The sequence below is a fragment of the Barbus barbus genome (genome assembly GCF_936440315.1).
Source record: "Barbus barbus genome assembly, chromosome: 10".
Classification (NCBI taxonomy): Eukaryota; Metazoa; Chordata; class Actinopteri; order Cypriniformes; family Cyprinidae; genus Barbus; species Barbus barbus.
Window position 1 is genome coordinate 13,927,781 of NC_136738.1, and position 18,651 is coordinate 13,946,431.

Consider the following 18,651-nt stretch of genomic DNA (forward strand, 5'->3'; position numbering starts at 1 on the left):
TATTATTAGAATTATTAGTAATATTATTTACTCTTACAGTTATGTGATGCTTTTCTGGTCTCAAATTATTGCTTTTAATTTCTGTCACATGGTTCTTTTCCATAACACCATGTGGTAAAAAAGATAATAACGAGTTGGTTAACCTCTTCTTGCGCTACACATATACCTGCACATTTAGTTTTGTTTTATTTAACTGGTTTGCACTCTATCTATTCTGCCATGTGCCTTATGCCACTTTATCTCTTTTTTATTTTTCTACAAACGTCCTCATTTGTATATCTGTATAGTTGTATGTACATATGTTTAAACTGTATTTATCTGTATTTGAACGTCTACTGTCAGTGTCTTAAATGTTAACTGTATGCACCAAGGGTCTGAGAGTAACGCAATTTCAGTTCTCTGTATGTATGTACTGTACATGTGAAAGAATTGACAATAAAGCAGACTTGACTTGTTATGCTTTGTTTTTATTTTATTTTTTTAGTCTAATCTTCATAAAATACAATACCTTGTTGTATTTATGTCTTTTGAGTTAACCCTTTAGATTGGACTATAGTGTTACTTACTATACTTTTGTAACATATGACACTTTAGACATTAACACTCTGTACAAACTCCTGAATTGTTTTTTATTGTCTATTTTTGTGCCAGAAAAAGCTATAGCAAAGAAGATAACTATTCCAAAATGAATTTAAACTATTTAAATAAAAAAATACAAGAAAATTTAAATATACTAAACCCACAGAGCCTTAAAAAACTAAAACAAAATACTGCACAACAAGCTAGGCTTTTAAATAAATAAAATAAATAAGCTTTAAAATAACACTTTTGTGCCAAAAAAAGCTTTCTAGCTAAGAGAATAACTAATCCCAAATGAATTTAAACAATGAAAAAAAATAAAAATAAAATAAAAAATTATATATAAATATATATATTAGCACAACAAGCTAGGCCTTTTTTAAATAAATAAAAAATAAATAAGCTTGAAAATAACACTGTGGCTATATTTTAGAACATGCTTTAAGGCATGTTTGCATTCAAAAAAATTAACAGACCATTTTTATTTCTAGGAAAATGCTTATTACACATATTTTGATAATTTTATGATAATTCTTAAATATGATCCAACATACAAAAAATACAGTTTTACTTTATGGTAGCCTATTTGATATGTACTGATCCGGCAACTGGTCAGTGGTCACGTGACAAAAGAACGAACGACTCAAACCCGAGACTCGATATAGACGAACTAATCAATTCTCTTTCCGGCTCAGGCTGCATTGGTTAAGCGTATGGGGCTGTCACGTGATGAACGAACGACTCAAACCCGAGACTCGATCAAGAACTAATCAATTCTCTTTCCGGCTCAGGCTGCATTGGTTAAGCGTATGGGGCTGTCACGTGATGAACGAACGACTCAAACCCGAGACTCGATATAGAAGAACTAATCAATTCTCTTTCCGGCTCAGGCTGCATTGGTTAAGTGTATGGGGCTGTCACGTGATGAACGAACGACTCAAACCCGAGACTCGATATACAAGAACTAATCAATTCTCTTTCCGGCTCACGCTGCATTGGTTAAGCGTATGGGACTGTCACGTGATGAACGAACGACTCAAATCCGAACACTTGTCAGATAAGAGGTGGTGCGCTAATCATAGACTAAAGACCAAGGTAAACAATTAAGTAATATTTTCTTTTTCTTATAGCATAGTTTTGTATTGTTTGTAGTGTGATAAACGTTTGCATAAGTAGTAGATGTGTTTGGAAAGTAACACATAACATTTGAATTATATTTTGCTAAAATGAACGAAATGACTCGAAAAAAGATTCGTTCATTTTGCTGAACGAGACTCAAAGGTCTGAGTCGGTAAAATGATCCGAACTTCCCATCACTAACATTACTTAGGTTAATAATTTCACTTTATAGTAGCCACTACATGAAATTTTGTCCTGTTTTAATATTTTGAATGTTTGTAAGTCACTATGCAGAAATTATTTAGACAGGATCATGTAGAATCACCCAGATATCAAGATTCAGCGTATGAACCTCAACAATGGTGACAATCAACGAAAAGTTTTTTTTTCTGATGTTCAGAGTTTATCTGATTATTTTGTTGTCTGTCACCATTATTGAGGTTCATAAGCTGAATCTTGATATCTGTGTGAGTCTACATGATCCCATCCAAATAATTTCTTCATAATGACTTAAAAATGTTCAAAATATTAAAACAGGACAAATTTTCATGCTGTTGTATTCTAGGGCTACTATAATGTGAAATAATTAAATCTAAATAATGTTCTCAGAGATCAAACTCTAGGTAAGATCAGAGAATCAGGCCACTATATGATTATTGAATCATCAAATCAGTTTTTCTTCTTTTAACTTTTGCTATAACAAATGTGCTTCAGAAACATACAGTTACAGCAGCCAGAGAAAAACTTAAGTTAAAAAGTCAAGGGTCAGGAACCCAACTAAAGCAAGCGCTTACCTCCATAACGGTAATTTCAAACTTTATTATTTTCAATAAAACAGCGCTTGGGCTTCCTGGAGGCTAAGTGAGGGCTGCCTGTGCAGGGCCGGTGCTAAGGGGCCAAAGTTTTGCCATGAGCAAATTCTCAGGGTCCCTGCACTGGCAGCCCATAAAGGGACAGTGTAGGCTTGTTTGCAGGGTAGCTAGTCAAATGGGTTCATTAAACTTTAATCATTACTGCTTGCTATGGCGATATAAAAATATTTTAGTGGGCAGGAGTTATTGACACATCAGAGCGATAAAAAAACATGGATAAATGAGTAATTAGGAGCTTTCTGAGTGTGTGTGTGTACCCCAAGACAAAGATAACTATAATGCTAATAATAAAGACATCAATTAAAAAAATATATTCTAAGGGCATACTCACACTAGGCACAGGTGCCTTGTACTAAAGCCTGAGCATGATTGTCCTTTCGCTAACAGACAGATATCACAGGATTATTACAAAGGCAGCTGAGGTTAATGGTGGAATTTGCAACTTTACGCACAAACTACATTACCTGTTCATCAATTAGATGAGAACCAGACCCATTCTAAATCTAAATGTACTCGAAATTAAAAGTGTGATATCCAAGTAGTGATAAAGATTTTTCCTGTCATAATGATAACAATAGCACATACAAAAATAGTAAATTAACTGTTCCATGCTCCGGCACGGTTGGCAATCACACTACACGTGTACCGCACCCGAGCCACCACTTCAAGCGGGCCAGGGCATGGTTAAACAAACCGCACAGGACACGGTGCAGAGCAGTCACACTTGTGCAGTCACACTTGTGAAATGAACTGGACTTTGAGGGTCAATTGCGCTCAAGATCCCCTAGTGTCTCCTAAATCTACATGAACAACAGATAGCACAACACAACTATAACCATAACAGCACACAAAAAAAAAAGTTATGAATGATAAAAACATTGAAAGTCAATCGGACTGCTTTAAAGAGCTTGAGCATTTAAAGTGACAGATGACAGAACTGCATTGTATACTTAGAATACACTAATATAGTTATCTTTATAATTATCATTCTTGGTGTAAACAGGCCTTAATAGTGTTACTTTACTGGATGGCCAATTTCAAATGTATTTTGTGTATTTTCAAGATATTTTGTATTTGTCTTTAAATACATTTTTCCACATAGTATTTTGTATTTTTATTTTAAATACATTTTGATGTATCTGTGCCCATCTCTGAGTACATACTATTTTTGTGGTGGCAAAGTGAATACTTATTCACAACAGTACCTACTCAAGAGAGTATGCGATTTCAGATGCAACCATGCAGTTGTTGGGAGTCCCCAGGACAGGTTTGAGAAGCACTGTTCTAGAGCAAGATTTTCAAGCCGGGATCTTGGGACCCCTCAGACCGCCCAAAACACAAAACAAAAAAATATAAGGTATTTATCAGCTGTCGAAAGTAACATACATACTTGAGATATTAAATAGAGCACAACAAAGCGTTTTAGTAAGGTGTTGGTCCACCACATGCTGCCACAACAGCTTTAGTGTGCCTTGATTCCGCAAGTCTCTGGAATTTTACTTGAGGGATGTAACACCATTATTTTAAACGATATTCCATCACTGGGTGATTTAATGGTGGTGGTGGTGGAGAATGCTGTTTAACATGTCAGTTCAAAATCTTGCCTTAGCCTCCAAATTCCCCAGATCTCAATCTGATTCAATATCTATGGAATGTGCTGGACCAACAAATCCAATCCATTGAGGCCCCAACTCACAACTTGTAGGACTGGTCAGGTCGCTAATGTGCCAGATACCACAGGACATGTTCTGAGGTCTTGTGGAGTCCATGCCTCAATGATTCAGAGGTGTTTTGGCAGCATGAGGGAGACCAACCTTATATAAGCTGGTGGTTTTAATGTTTTGGTTGATCAGTGTACAGCCACTAATGAATTCAAAGGCTCACACATTCACAGGAAATACAGGTGAATCTCAGAAAATTAGAAAATGGTGAAAAAGCATTTTTTTTCTTGTAACATTTCAAAAAGTGAAACTTTCATATATTTTAGATTCATTACATGTAAAGTAAAACACTTCAAACGTTTTTTTTGTTTTAATTTTGATGATTAGAGCTTACAGCTAATGAAAGTCAAAAATCAGTATCTCAAAATATTAGAATACTTGCATTTGAATTTCAATAAATGACCATCCATACAGTATAAATTCTGGGTATCTCTTGTTCTTTGTAGTGATGTTACGTTCGTGAACGAATCGTTCTTTTTCAACGAATCTTTTAGGTGAACGAATCATTCTCGTTCACGTAATCCATTGACTCATATTTCTCGTTCACTGAAATTCCTCCCTCCACCGCAGCGCGCTGCTATTGCGCGCATGCGTAGCTCTGGACCGTTTCATCTGTCAAAGAATGACTAAACCTCGAGCCAATAGCCTTCGAGTATGATACGAGGACGGAGCATGTGATTTGTTGAATCTAGTGAACGAATACGCCCTTCATTGAGTTGCTTTGAGTTTGAAAGAGTCAAATGAACTGTTACATACATACATCTCGTCTCATTATTACGTTCGTCGTTCGAACAACTGGTTCTTTGTTTTATTTTTTTATATTGTTTTATTTTTTTTATTTTTATTTTTTATTTATCATTTTGTTTTATTTATTTATATTATTGTTGTTTTATGTTTGAACAGTTACATACTTTTAAATAAAAAAAAATATTTCATTATGTTAGTCATGTCATGCACTTTTGTTTGTTTAAAAACTGTGAAACATAAAAAATTATGGCAGTATTGATTATTTGCGTCACGTCATCCCATCTCATTTGCGTCACGTGACTCACGTCAGCAAATAGCATTTCAGCTCGGGTTTAGAAGGGGCATGTAATTGGTTGGATCGAACGAACGAATATAATAGCATCATTGACCGAGATGGCTCTGTTTTGAGTCTGAACGAGAGAGAGATCTCCCGTTCGTGAACGAATTGAACGAACTGGTAGCTATACCCAGTTCGTTGACCGGGTAGGTCGGCCATTCTGTCAATCTAGTTCATCAATCAGCAGAAAGCGGATGCAAAGCACAGGTATCCGTACTGTGCACGCTTGTTTATATTCATATTTTACATACAGAATAACTCCTCGTTTAACATAATCTCAGATTTGAACGTGTAAATCTCTGCCTAAACAATTAAATGTTAACTAGCCTAGTATGCAAACAAATAAAAAAACACTTGTGCTTTGGTCATCCGAAAAGAGTGTAATTTAAAAGATAAAAAGAGTAATGACTTTGATCACTTATTTAGACTTATTTTATTCATTTAATGAGAAGGGCACACTTTTTAATGAAGCCAAATCGGTTTTTATTTTGTAACAAGTAAATACGTTAGTTGAACAACACATTTTGCCGCACATGCTGACGTATTTGTGTAATATGGAAAAATGGTCACTGAACGAATTAGTGAACGAATCTGAACGAATCATTTTGGTGAACGAACGAAAAATGAACGAGTCTCTGGAAAGAATCAAAATTTCCACCACTAGTTCTTTGAAACCACAATAACTGGGATCACTGCTGACTTGGCAATGGTTCAGAAGACGATCATTGACACCCTCCACAAAGAGGGTAAGTCACAGAGGGTCATTACTGAAAGGGGAGGCTATTCAAGGAGTGCTGCATCAAAGCGTATTAAATGCAAAGTTGACTGGAAGGAAGGAAAAAGGTAGGAAAATGTAACAGGGATGACCGCAAGCTTGAGAATACTGTCAAGCAAAGCCAATTCAAACACTCGGAAGAGCTTCACAAGGAGTGAACTGAAGCTGGAGTCAGTGCATCAAGAGTCACCACGCTCAGACATCTTCAGGAAAAGGACTACCAAGCCACTTCTGAAACAGAAACATCGTCAGGAGCATCTTACCTGGGCTAAGGAGAAAAGGAACTGGACTGCTCCTTTTTTCAGATAAAAGTAAATTTTGCTTTTCATTTGGAAATCAAGGTCTGGAGTCTGGAGAAAGACTGGAAAGGCACAGAATCCAAGCTGCTTCAAGTCCAGTGTGAAGTTTCCGAAGTCAGAGATGATTTGGGGTGCCGTGACGTCTGCTGGTGTTGGTCCATTGTGTTTTATCAAGTCCAAAGTCAATGTAGCCGTCTACCAGGAGATTTTAGAGCACTTTATGCTTCCATCTGCTGACAAGCTTTATGGACATGCTGATTTACTTTTCCAGCAGCACTTTAGCACCTGCCCACAGTGCCAAAACCACTTCCAAGTGTCCAACAATCCAGACGAGCTGAAGGCTCAATAGTGCCTCAGCAGTGCCACAGGCTGATCGCTTCCATGCCACACCTCACTGATGCAGGAATTTGTGCTAAAGGAGCCCCGACCAAGTATTGAGTGCATAAATGAACATACTTTAAAGAACTTGAACTTTTCTGTTTTGCAAATACTTTTTTTTTTATTGATCTTAGGAAATATTCTAATATTTTGAGATACTGGATTTTTTACTTTCATGAGCTGTAAACTCTAATCATCAAAGTTAAAAAAAAAAAAAAAAAACTTTTGAAATGTTTTACTTTACATGTAATGAATCTAAAATATATGAAAGTTTCACTTTTTGAAATAAGTTACAAGAAATAATGAACTTTTTCACGGTATTCAATTTTTTTTAGATGCACCTGTAGCTTAGTTGCATGGTGAAAAATAAGATACTGTTAAATATATAAATAACATGTGACCCAACTCAATAGGCAGGCACATATTGGTGACTCGTGTGAAGATTACTACACCAGTTTTGAATCCCTGGAAAATTTAACAAGACAAAAAAAATAAAAGTTTGAAATGAACAAAATTTAAACAAAAAGCAAGTTCATCATAAAAACATTTTCCAAATCATTTTTTGGAAGTTTTTGGTTGAAGATTGCATAGCATTACATTCGCTGTGCATTGATTAGGTTTTTAAAACAATGTTAGTGTTGGTTACAATGCCATCTCTACCTTGGTCTATTTGCCTATAAATAGCCTTGCTAAGTTACAGTTTCCACTGCAATCTAATATGAATATCAATTGTTATGTCAGCATTGCCAAACTTTTTAAACATTATTTTAACCTTACACCCTATAGAAATTGTAATTTCACGTCCAAGCATAAGGGCTTATAAATCTACCAAAAAAAATAAAATAAATGAAGGTAAAAATTAGTTTGGTCTCTAACTGAAACAAATATACTTGTTGCATTCTGCTACTTGAGGATCTTTTCAACGATTTATGACACAAGATTGTTATACTGTATATGATGGTTTTACAGATCAAACTTTTATAAATATGAAAATTGAGCACCTTTATGATGTCAACAAATTTGAACTCACTTGTCACTTGAATTGGTCATAATCCCTAGACACATTGTAAAGCCCATAATCTAAGCTTCAAAATGAGACCCATTTATTTGTTTGTTTATTTGTTTGTTTGCTAATGTTTCAAAGTTACGAACAAAATGTGGCACAAAAGCCTCATGCGTATACTGTTTACATGTGCATCTGTAAAGATTTTCATTCAAAAACCCAGTATAGTTTGGTGTCTAACTGAAACAAATATACTTTTCAAAGATGTATGACGCAAGATTGTTATGCTTTTGCAGAACACATTTTCATAAGTATGAAAATGGAACTCCTTTATGATGTCAACAAATTTTAACTCACTTGTCACATGAGTTGGTCATATGAAGAAGATATGAAGCTACTTTTTTTTTTTTTTTTTGCTTGTACAGCATACTTAATATGAATAATGTTGACCTTTACATAATGATGTTGGTGTGCTGGGTAGAAATCTGAACTGCACCTGGCAAAGTCATCCTGAGGAGGAATAAACTGTTGGATGAGAGGCAGCTGGTAGAGGTAGAGGATAAGGATGTGTCCTCCACTGAAGATGGTCATCATTACACACAAAGAGCTGAAGTGCAGCAGAGAGATGGTGTAGTCTAACACCCAGCACCATACAAGGCCAAGAAACACCATGAAATAGAGTGCCGATGTCAGCGAGGGAAACATTATACCTGTCAAAATGCATAGGATCATTGACTGCATCCATACATAATTTTCCAGAACACACACACACACACACACACATTTCTATTTATATGCATTACCTGCCAACCCCAACAGAACAGTCACCAAGACTTTTTCTGCAGTGTTCATTACAGAAGACATGAGAAGTCTCAGACTGGTCAGAAATATGATACATTTTTGCAGAAAGTCAGGAGAGGTGAGAGGAGAGGTGTGGCTCTTTACAGAGGAGCCAAAGGAGGAACCCTCAGATGTTCTACTTTCCTCTTCACATTCTGAGTCAGAAATCTCTCTATCTGAGCCCTGTCAAATACAGAAACATGAACAGAGCAGCCAACACCAAACATGTTAGTTATTTTTAGGTATAAACATATTTTCAATAAAAATTGTTTAAATCTTATGAAAATGTATATTGCAGCACAAAGTTGCCAGTAAGTTTTGGAAGATTTAAGCCAGTGCTTAAAGTGGGAAAAACTTTTATTTATTTATATATATTAAATAAATATGTTAAGTACTTTTTAATTTTCATTTCAATTCACAATATATGCAACGTTTTCAATAAAATTGAGCACAAGTCAAGCTGTGGTACCAAACAGGACCACATGGAGACGCCAAAAACCACTAAACCCCCTTGCCTTGATCTGACTGTACTATTATATGGATCCATTCAGAATCACTAAACCACTGACCACTGAATAAATACAAAACCACCTTCAGCCAGTGTCCATTATAAAATACTCTTGCTTTTTAAGCCAAATACATGCTGAAAAGAATATTTACTCACATCTAGACGTACATCACATTCTCTGCATTAGCTCTGTTTTGAACTTACTATTTGGATTCACTTAGTGGATCCTTGGACTTTCCAGGAGTTTACCAGTTTAAAATGATGTGATTGCAAAAACCTGCTTCCTTTCATTTTTAAGGTATTGTTTTCATTATAATGTGCTGATTCAAAAAAGGAATCAATAATTAATTATTATTCTACCTCCCCTGACCTGCTTTTGAACCCTACATATTGAAATCCCCTGAAGTAGACGACTCCACTTGCATTCATTCACGTGAATTGTCGAGATGAGAAGTGACCCCTCCTGGGTAGTGTGATTTTTATATAGTATCATTTTAAATCACCAAGATATTGACACTTTGCCCACTGGCAAGAAGTGTCAGAAGTGCCGGTATGCTAAAGACTAAAATATAGAGGTGCCGGTACTGCGTACTGGTCCATAGTGGCCCACTTCAAGCACTGATTTAACCAAGAAAATGTAGCCTCAATTAACCTTCCTGCAGAGTTTAGTTCCAGCCATGCTGTAATTTTCAAGTAAAAAAGGTCTTTATCAACTGCCCCAGTTGTGTTTGATCAGGCTTGCAGGAAGGTGGACCTCCAGGAAGAGGACTAATTAGCCTTGCTTTTCAACTCATACAATAACAAGTTGGTCATGATCATTACCTCACTGTCGTAGAGGTGCCTGCATTTTTCAGTATGATGTGGCTTCTTGGCTTTACACCAGTGAAGGATGAACAGTGTAGACAGGAAGACGGCGATATCTGGCATTAGTAGACGTATTATGTTAAGTGTGTCCACATCACTAAACCTGGGAAGAGGTGTTAAAAATACATAAATAAATAAATAAATAAACACATACACACATATATTTTATATATATATATATATATATATATTTTTTTTTTCAGGGGATAACTAATATAAACATGTTTATATGTTGATCCCTTGTTGTTTGAAATGTAACTTAAAGCTTAAAGAGTTAGGAATAAGTATGTAAAAAGATTTATTTGCCAAACAGCAGTAATTTTCTGTAAATCTACGTCAGTTACGGTTGCTTCTGGGCGAGCGGATTCTCCTCAGCTTTATCGCCTTCGCTCTGTGACTATTAGCCCTTTCACACATACAGACTTTTCCCGAAAATTACCGGTAAATTGCCGTAAAGAGATCATGCGTGAACAGGACCTTTTCAAAAATACCGGTCAATTTGTTCCGGAAATTTACAGGTATGAGAAGTTGTAACATTACCAGTAAATTGACTGAATTCTGCTGTGTGTGAATGCAGAAGGAAAATTACTGGTATGAGCACGTACGATTTCAGAATGGGCTGACATAAGACTCTACTCCAGGCCAATCATAACATTCTGGCACAGATGACGCATTCACTCCACACTTTCCCATGTATCCGCCCATGTCCGTCGCACAGACCTCTGCATTTGTGTAAACATAACAGTTTTTCTTTTCTGTTATTTTTTCAGCTGTTCAGCTCAATATGATACACGCTAGGCGGCTTTGGATGTGACTGTGAGCGCGCAGCCTTGAAACAGCCTCTGGAGCGCGCGAGTACTGATTGGCTTAAAAAGACATGCAAATTATACATTTTTGTGATGATGCAACAATGACCCGATTAAGCAAGTTACAATTTTGTCAACTGTCCCGAAATGCGAGCGAAAGTCTTGGATAGGTGTGCAGCAGCTCGTTGCAGACGAGATGTGCTGATGTGAAGCCGCTTTTTATAGAGTGAAAGAGAGATGACACGGTCCAGCTGAATCACTCACACTGTTTTCAAATGACTGATTTAATCTGCTAGTTTGTGTGGATTTATTTACTCATATAACCTACTTGCTATCTTGAATAAATGTTTGCAGGAATTTCCCTCATTATAAACTTGAAAGCTGCGGGGATGAGTAAAACTATGTAATATACACACAATCCCCCACGAAATTCTGGACATGATTAATTATAACTAAAATTAGAATTAAAATTTCATTGTTTTGTATTTTTTTCCCCCAGGCCTGGAAATCGCTGTTTTCAAAATTGAATAAAAGCAACTGATGCACGCGGTTAATCACTTAAAGCTGCCCACCAATGTGATCGGCTGAATGCTCCATTACCTCTCCCTCCTCTACCCCACTTTGTTCCCGGGACCTCTAAATTTTCAAATTAAGCACTGGTTTGTAGTCGTCTATTACGATGTCTCTGGGACAAAAGCAGATGCATGAATGCAAAAGTTTGAAACAAAAATGAAACCATCAACAAAAACACTTACCGCATATACCCCTCCATGTTTACAAATACTAGCACAGCCATTGGAGGTTAATGATGTCACACAATTTACCAGTATTTTGGATGGATGTGTGAATGGTGCTTTTCCGGAAAAAAAAGACGGAATGTCGTTGCCTGTGTGAACAGCGCATTTTTGAATTTACCGGTAAAGTCGTTCTGGTAATTTTACGGCAATTTACTGGTATTACGACAACTTCAATCTTTTCTGGGGCCACAGACAACTGTTTAAACCGGATGGCCTCCACCTAAACAGACTCGGTGCAAGAGTGCTTAAGGACAATATCTATTTCTCCCTCTGTCATCCTTCAGCGGTGTGTGCCAATCTACTCGGCCTGAATGGCACACACACACCTGGACAGTATATGAGTGACCACAGGAATTCATGTCAGCTTCTGAGTCAACATGTGGTTGACACATCCCACAAGGATACTGATAACACCACGCAGCCACAACAAGCACTGCTCATGGACATCCCGGCTGAGCCCTGCCCACAGAGCTCATCACATGCAGACTGTGACGTACTACAGCAGCTCCAACAGCTCCAAGACTCAGCACCCAAGGACGACTTTCTGGAAAACAGCATCTCACAGCCACCGGAAACACCAGAGCCAGAGCCCTGCTCACCAGACACACTTTCCCTCTCTCCAGAATCTCCACTTCTAAGCTTCTCACAGAAAATGGAGGAATTGGTGTATGCTGGGACCAAACTCTCCCACTCTTTCGCTGCAAGCCCCCAGATATCAACTAAAAAACGGCGGGCCCCACAACCACCAAAGACTGCAGGCCCAGCTCACCCTCCTCCTCCTGCGAGAGCTCTCCGGCCGCTGCCACAACTCCAGGGCCCAAACCCCTCTCCATCTGGTGTAGGTGAACCAAAAACAACTGATAACAGCTCTCAGTGATATGTGTCGGGTCCCCGCTATATTAGCCACAACATTCACAAATGTTTAAAGAGCAAGCGGGAACCCAGTGTGCCTGTAGCCTCCTCTATTTCTGTTTTATCACGCGATAGAAAGTCTAAGGCCTTCTCAAGCCGTACGGCTGACCCATCTAATCTGCGGCCTATAATGCATCAATCTAAGATTGCTGTAGAGACAAAATGTAAATCCATCAAGTTAGCATTTTTAAACATTCGCTCACTTAAAAATAAATCATTTCTGATCAACGATTTAATAACCACAAACAACCTGGATTTTATGTTTCTAAATGAAACATGGTTAGAAGACAGCTGCAGTTCAACAGTCCTCACTGAAACAGACCCTCCTAACTTTAATTTTATAAGTGTCTGCAGGACTGTTAGGAGAGGTGGAGGTGTAGCTGCTCTGTTTAAAGATGTTTATCAGTGCAAGCAAATGTCATTTGGTCAGTATTCATCTTTTGAATACCTAGGTATTGTGCTGAAAGGTGCTCCACGCACCCTGTTTATCATTATTTACAGGCCTCCAAAATATTCTCCAGCCTTTGTTGATGATTTCACTGAACTGTTATCAATGATTTCCTCAGAGTTTGACTTTTTTGCTATTGCAGGGGATTTTAATATTCACATAGATAATGCAGAAATCAAAACTACAAAAGAAATTATAACTGTTTTAAACACTTTTGACCTGAGTCAGCATGTGCACGGACCCACACACAATCGTGGACACACCTTAGATTTACTCATCAGTAGAGGTCTAAACATCTCATCCATTGTAATCAAGGATGTAGCACTATCTGATCACTTCTGTATTTTCTTTGATATATTGATCTCAGTCACCACTGAATCTAGATCTGTCTCTATCAGAAAGAGATGCATTACCGAGAACACTAGTGCGCTATTTATGGAGGCAATATCATTAACACCAAGCATTTCTGCAGACTCTGTTGATCTTCTCCTTGAGTCATTTAACTCAAAAGTTAAGAATGTTATTGATGATATTGCCCCGATAAAGGTCAGCAAGAAGACGGGGAAACAGAAATCAATTTGGAGAAAATCAACAGCAGTTCAGAGCATGAAAAGACAATGCAGAAAAGCTGAGCGGATGTGGCGGAAGACGAAACTCGAAATCCACTATAGCATCTATAAAGACAGCCTTCATGCTTTCAATGTGGAACTAGCCACAGCTAGACAGACTTTTTTTTCAAACCTTATAAACAGTAACTTAAACAACACTCGCACTCTTTTTGCGACTGTTGAGAGACTGACAAACCCCCCAAGTCAGATTCCCAGTGAAATGCTCTCCGACAGCAAATGCAATGAGTTTGCTTCCTTCTTTTCTGAGAAGATCAATAATATCAGAAAGGAGATTGGCACATCCTCAAGTTATGCAGAGGTCACACAGATTTGACCGCAATTTAAAAAAGAAGTGACTATGTGTGTTTTTAAAGAAATTGACAACAAAATTTTGGAAGAAATAGTACAGCACCTTAAATCTTCAACCTGCTATCTTGACACACTTCCCACATCCTTTTTCAAAAATGTGCTTAACTGTTTAGAAGCTGATCTCTTAGAAGTGGTGAACGCCTCACTTCTTTCTGGGACTTTTCCAAACTCCCTTAAAACTGCAGTTGTTAAGCCCCTTCTGAAAAAGCGCAATCTTGATAACACCATGTTGAGCAACTATAGACCCATATCAAATCTTCCTTTCATAGGTAAGATTATTGAAAAGGTAGTTTTTAATCAGCTGAACAACTACTTAAACTCAAATGGATACCTGGACAATTTTCAATCTGGTTTCCGAGCACATCACAGCACAGAGACAGCACTCATTAAGATAATAAATGATATTCGCGTCAATTCTGATTCTGGCAAAATATCAGTGCTGGTACTACTAGATCTTAGTGCTGCGTTTGACACTGTCGATCATAACATACTTCTAGAGAGACTGGAAAACTGGGTCGGGCTTTCTGGGATGGCACTCAAATGGTTCAGGTCATACTTAGAAGGGAGAGGTTATTATGTGAGTATAGGAGAGCATAAGTCTAAGTGGACGGCCATGACATGTGGAGTCCCACAAGGCTCAATTCTTGCACCGCTCTTGTTTAACCTGTATATGCTCCCACTAAGTCAGATAATGAGGAAGAACCAAATTGCCTATCACAGCTATGCTGATGATACCCAGATTTACCTAGCCTTATCTCCAAATGACTACAGCCCCATTGACTCCCTCTGCCAATGCATTGATGAAATTAACAGTTGGATGTGCCAGAACTTTCTTCAGTTAAACAAGGAGAAAACTGAAATCATTGCATTTGGAAACAAAGATGAAGTTCTCAAGGTGAATGCATACCTTGACTCTAGGGGTCAAACAACTAAAAACCAAGTCAGAAATCTTGGGGTGATTCTAGAGACAGACCTTAGTTTCAGTGGTCATGTCAAAGCAGTAACTAAATCAGCATACTATCATCTCAAAAACATTGCAAGAATTAGATGTTTTGTTTCCAGTCAAGACTTGGAGAAACTTGTTCATGCCTTTATCACCAGCAGGGTGGATTACTGTAATGGTCTCCTCACCGGCCTTCCCAAGAAGACCATTAGACAACTGCAGCTCATCCAGAACGCTGCTGCCAGGATTCTGACTAGAACCAGAAAATCTGAGCATATCACACCAGTCCTCAGGTCCTTACACTGGCTTCCAGTTACATTTAGGATTGATTTTAAAGTACTTTTACTCATTTATAAGTCACTCAATGGCCTAGGACCTAAATATATTGCTGATATGCTCACTGAATATAAACCGAACAGACCACTCAGATCATTAGGATCGAGTCAGTTAGAAATACCAAGGGTTCACACAAAACAAGGGGAGTCCGCTTTTAGCTATTATGCCGCCCACAGTTGGAACCAGCTTCCAGAAGAGATCAGATGTGCTAAAACATTAGCCACATTTAAATCAAGACTCAAAACTCATCTGTTTAACTGTGCATTTGTTGAATGAGCACTGTGCTATATGTCTGAACTGACTGCAATAAATTTTAGGTATAATCATTTTCTTTAAATTTATTTTAAATCATTTTCTACATCATTTTAAAATTCCTTGTTTTTATTATTTTTATTTCCATGTTTTTATTGATTTTAATGTCTATTTCACTTTCTTTTATGTAAAAGCACTTTGAATTACCACTGTGTATGAAATGTGCTATATAAATAAACTTGCCTTGCCTTGCTGTGTGAAAGGGGCGTATGACTCGTCAGGATTGAGGCGCGTTCTCATTGGTTTACTGGGCTGCAGCTGATTTAATGCGCGAGGTAAGCTGTCCGGGAAGCGCTTGCCCAAGCAGAAAAATGCGCTGTTGCTGTCAGGTCTCGATTGCCGAAAATCACATTGTGTTTGATACAAAAACCAATTCGACTAGATCAAAAGAAAAAACACGCTGCAATTGTATTTGTATGTTTTCTCAAACAAAGCAAATTTTACAAGTCCACTGAAAACATCTTCCTACATTTTTGGTCATAGACAACGTATTGTCAACATGCCTAAGCAATAAACAAACAACAACAGAAGAAAACGTTATTTTGGCGGTTTTTACTTAGGAAACCAGCTATATTTTTCTAGCATTCGAATAACAATGGATAAATCTGAAATGATAGAAGAAGGATTGGAGATGAATTTCATTTACAAATAAGGTAGGAAATGGGCATACTTTTAAATCAACACCTGCCATGGTGGTTCTTATTTGTCATCTTTGAGTGAGTCCCAAAAGCTGATCAGGGGAGGCCGGAGAGGGGCTTAATTTTATCACTCAGCATACCCGGTTAAAAAAGTCACCGCTCGCCACTGATATATATTGTTACGGGGCTGACGAGACGTGAGACGTGCGGATCCATTTGCAAAGCTTTATTACACAACATGGTCAAGACAGGCAGGGTCAGAGATCGGCAAACAGGTATGGTGGAGGCAAGACAGAGCAATCCGTGGAGCAAGCGTGGGTCAACGATCAGCGAACAATATCCAAAGGGGCAAGGCAGAGAGATAATCCAGAGTCGAGAGCAATAAGTCCAAACGGGGAGCGAACAGAGTCCAAACGGCAGAGGCTAAGGGTAAATCCAGTAAACACGGGCAGGGTCAGACACGGCAGGAAAACAAGGCAAGACTAAGGCTAAGACAATGGCTATGGCTCTGTAAAGTTGCTATCGCTTGGGGAGTGATAAATGCTAACAATACTCGGCCGAGAGCAAGAGCAAGTCCCAGGCTTAAATAGTGAGTGATTGGGTGATGGTGATTGCGTAAATAGTGAGTGATTGGGTGATGGTGATTGCGAGATGGATATCAGGTGTGGGCGTGATAATTGTGAACAGCTGTGCGTGTCGTCAGTGCAATGGATTATGGGAAATGGAGTCCAATGTGCTGTGTAGTGTGAAAAGTCCATGTGGTGAACGGGTGACCTCTGGTGGTGAATGAGTGGAAGTGCATGGCCAGGATTCGTGACATATATACACTGTATATAGCAGTTTGTGTTTGATATCAACTCTCCCTCAGCTAGATTTGATGGTTACAAACATTTGAAAATATGACAAGAAAACACTAATTCATATCCATTGGAGTAAACTTGGTAATGATTTATTCAATTTTAATGTTTACTTTAAATTAGTGGTGTCAAAATTAGCGCGTTAACGCATGCTATTAATTATTTTCAGATTAACGCGTTAAAAATATTTAATGCAATTAACGCAGGGGCGGGGCTAGGTTTGGACTCCCCATTCGCAACTGCTGCCTCTGTCTCTTTTTTTCTTGCAAAGGATTGCGTTTATTTAGATGCAGAATGTTTTTATGACCACATCAAACGGAAGAAGTTTCAGACACGTGCTCTATACGTCGCCTCCACGCCAGACGCGAGTCAAACAAGCGCGTAAAAGATACTGTGCTCGTAGCGCACACTCTTCAAATACACGCACATAGGTGCCGGTGCGCGCTGTAGCCTATATCATTTCATATCATACAGCGAAACTACGTGCATGCAATGTCGTAGTTATGCCGTCAGTTAAGGCATGAAGTTTCCAAAAAGGCGATTAAAGCTGCCTTAAACTGTGTGCATGCATGCAATAGCCTATGTTATATATGCGTCACATTTAAGTACATGTCTCTGAAATGGTTTTAAAAACTGTCCTGAGGCACCCTAGCACTGTCTCCCTCATCTAAAATACCCAATTCAACTTATCCGCTCAATAGTTGAGACTTTCAGACCTGAAGTGAGTCAGAAAATGTAAAGAGATTTATGAGAAAATAAGATGCATGTCAGATCCCCATCACCTTCAGCAGCAGCAGCTTTTAAAGCAATAGCAGGCAAATAATAATAACCAGCTGCTGTGATGTCTATTAATCCAAGAACAAAAGAAAAAAAAAAGAGGAAATCAATAACTTTTATAGTTTTAAGGGGTTCATCTATATTTAATTTAGAATTTAGTGTTTGGTAAGGATTCATTTTCTGTATATTTCTGCTGAAGGGCACAGCTAGCTAAATATGTCATTTATTATAATGGGTTCATGTGAAGATTGTTTTAAGTTCACTTAAATTAGACGTTAAGTCTAATAAATGTTAAAATTGATAGCTCTCAATTATACTGTAATGCTGAATGGCTACAGTCAATGGTTAAATATTCAGGGGGCAAACATTTTTTTATAGAGACATCAGTAGTACTGATATCAGTGATGCTGGCCTTCAATCATGAAAAAGATACCATTAAATAAATATTAAAAATATACTGTCTTTATGTTGTTTGTACATTGTACATTTGAAGATTGTTTATTTAAAAACTTGAATGTTAGGTGGGGTTAAGCGTGATTAATCACGATTAATTTTAGAAAAATGTGTGATTAATTAGTTAATTTTTTTAATCGATTGACAGCACTACTTTAAATTTAACATTTAATAACCAGAAACGGAATGCAATTAAATAATCACCTTAGGGATTTGCAGCAATTACAGAATCAAGGGAGGATGTCTTCTGTCACACATGTAAACTGGCCACATTACTGTCCGTGAACATTTACATTGATCTTATCGCTATCTCTGTTCAACAGTTGAAAAAATCTGACAAAATGGTGTTCACT

General features: G+C 37.8%; 1 protein-coding gene across 1 annotated transcript in view; it reads right to left on the bottom strand.

The window, feature by feature from the left end:
* The window catches only part of LOC306875608 (piezo-type mechanosensitive ion channel component 2), a gene marked incomplete at both ends in the record, with an annotated part of 550,584 nt that overhangs the window by 457,206 nt on the left and 74,727 nt on the right, over nt 1–18,651 (bottom strand). Inside the window, 3 exon segments of the mRNA XM_079426295.1 lie at nt 8,327–8,540; nt 8,634–8,853; nt 10,001–10,145. Of these exon segments, the coding sequence (XP_079282421.1) occupies nt 8,327–8,540; nt 8,634–8,853; nt 10,001–10,145 (579 nt within the window).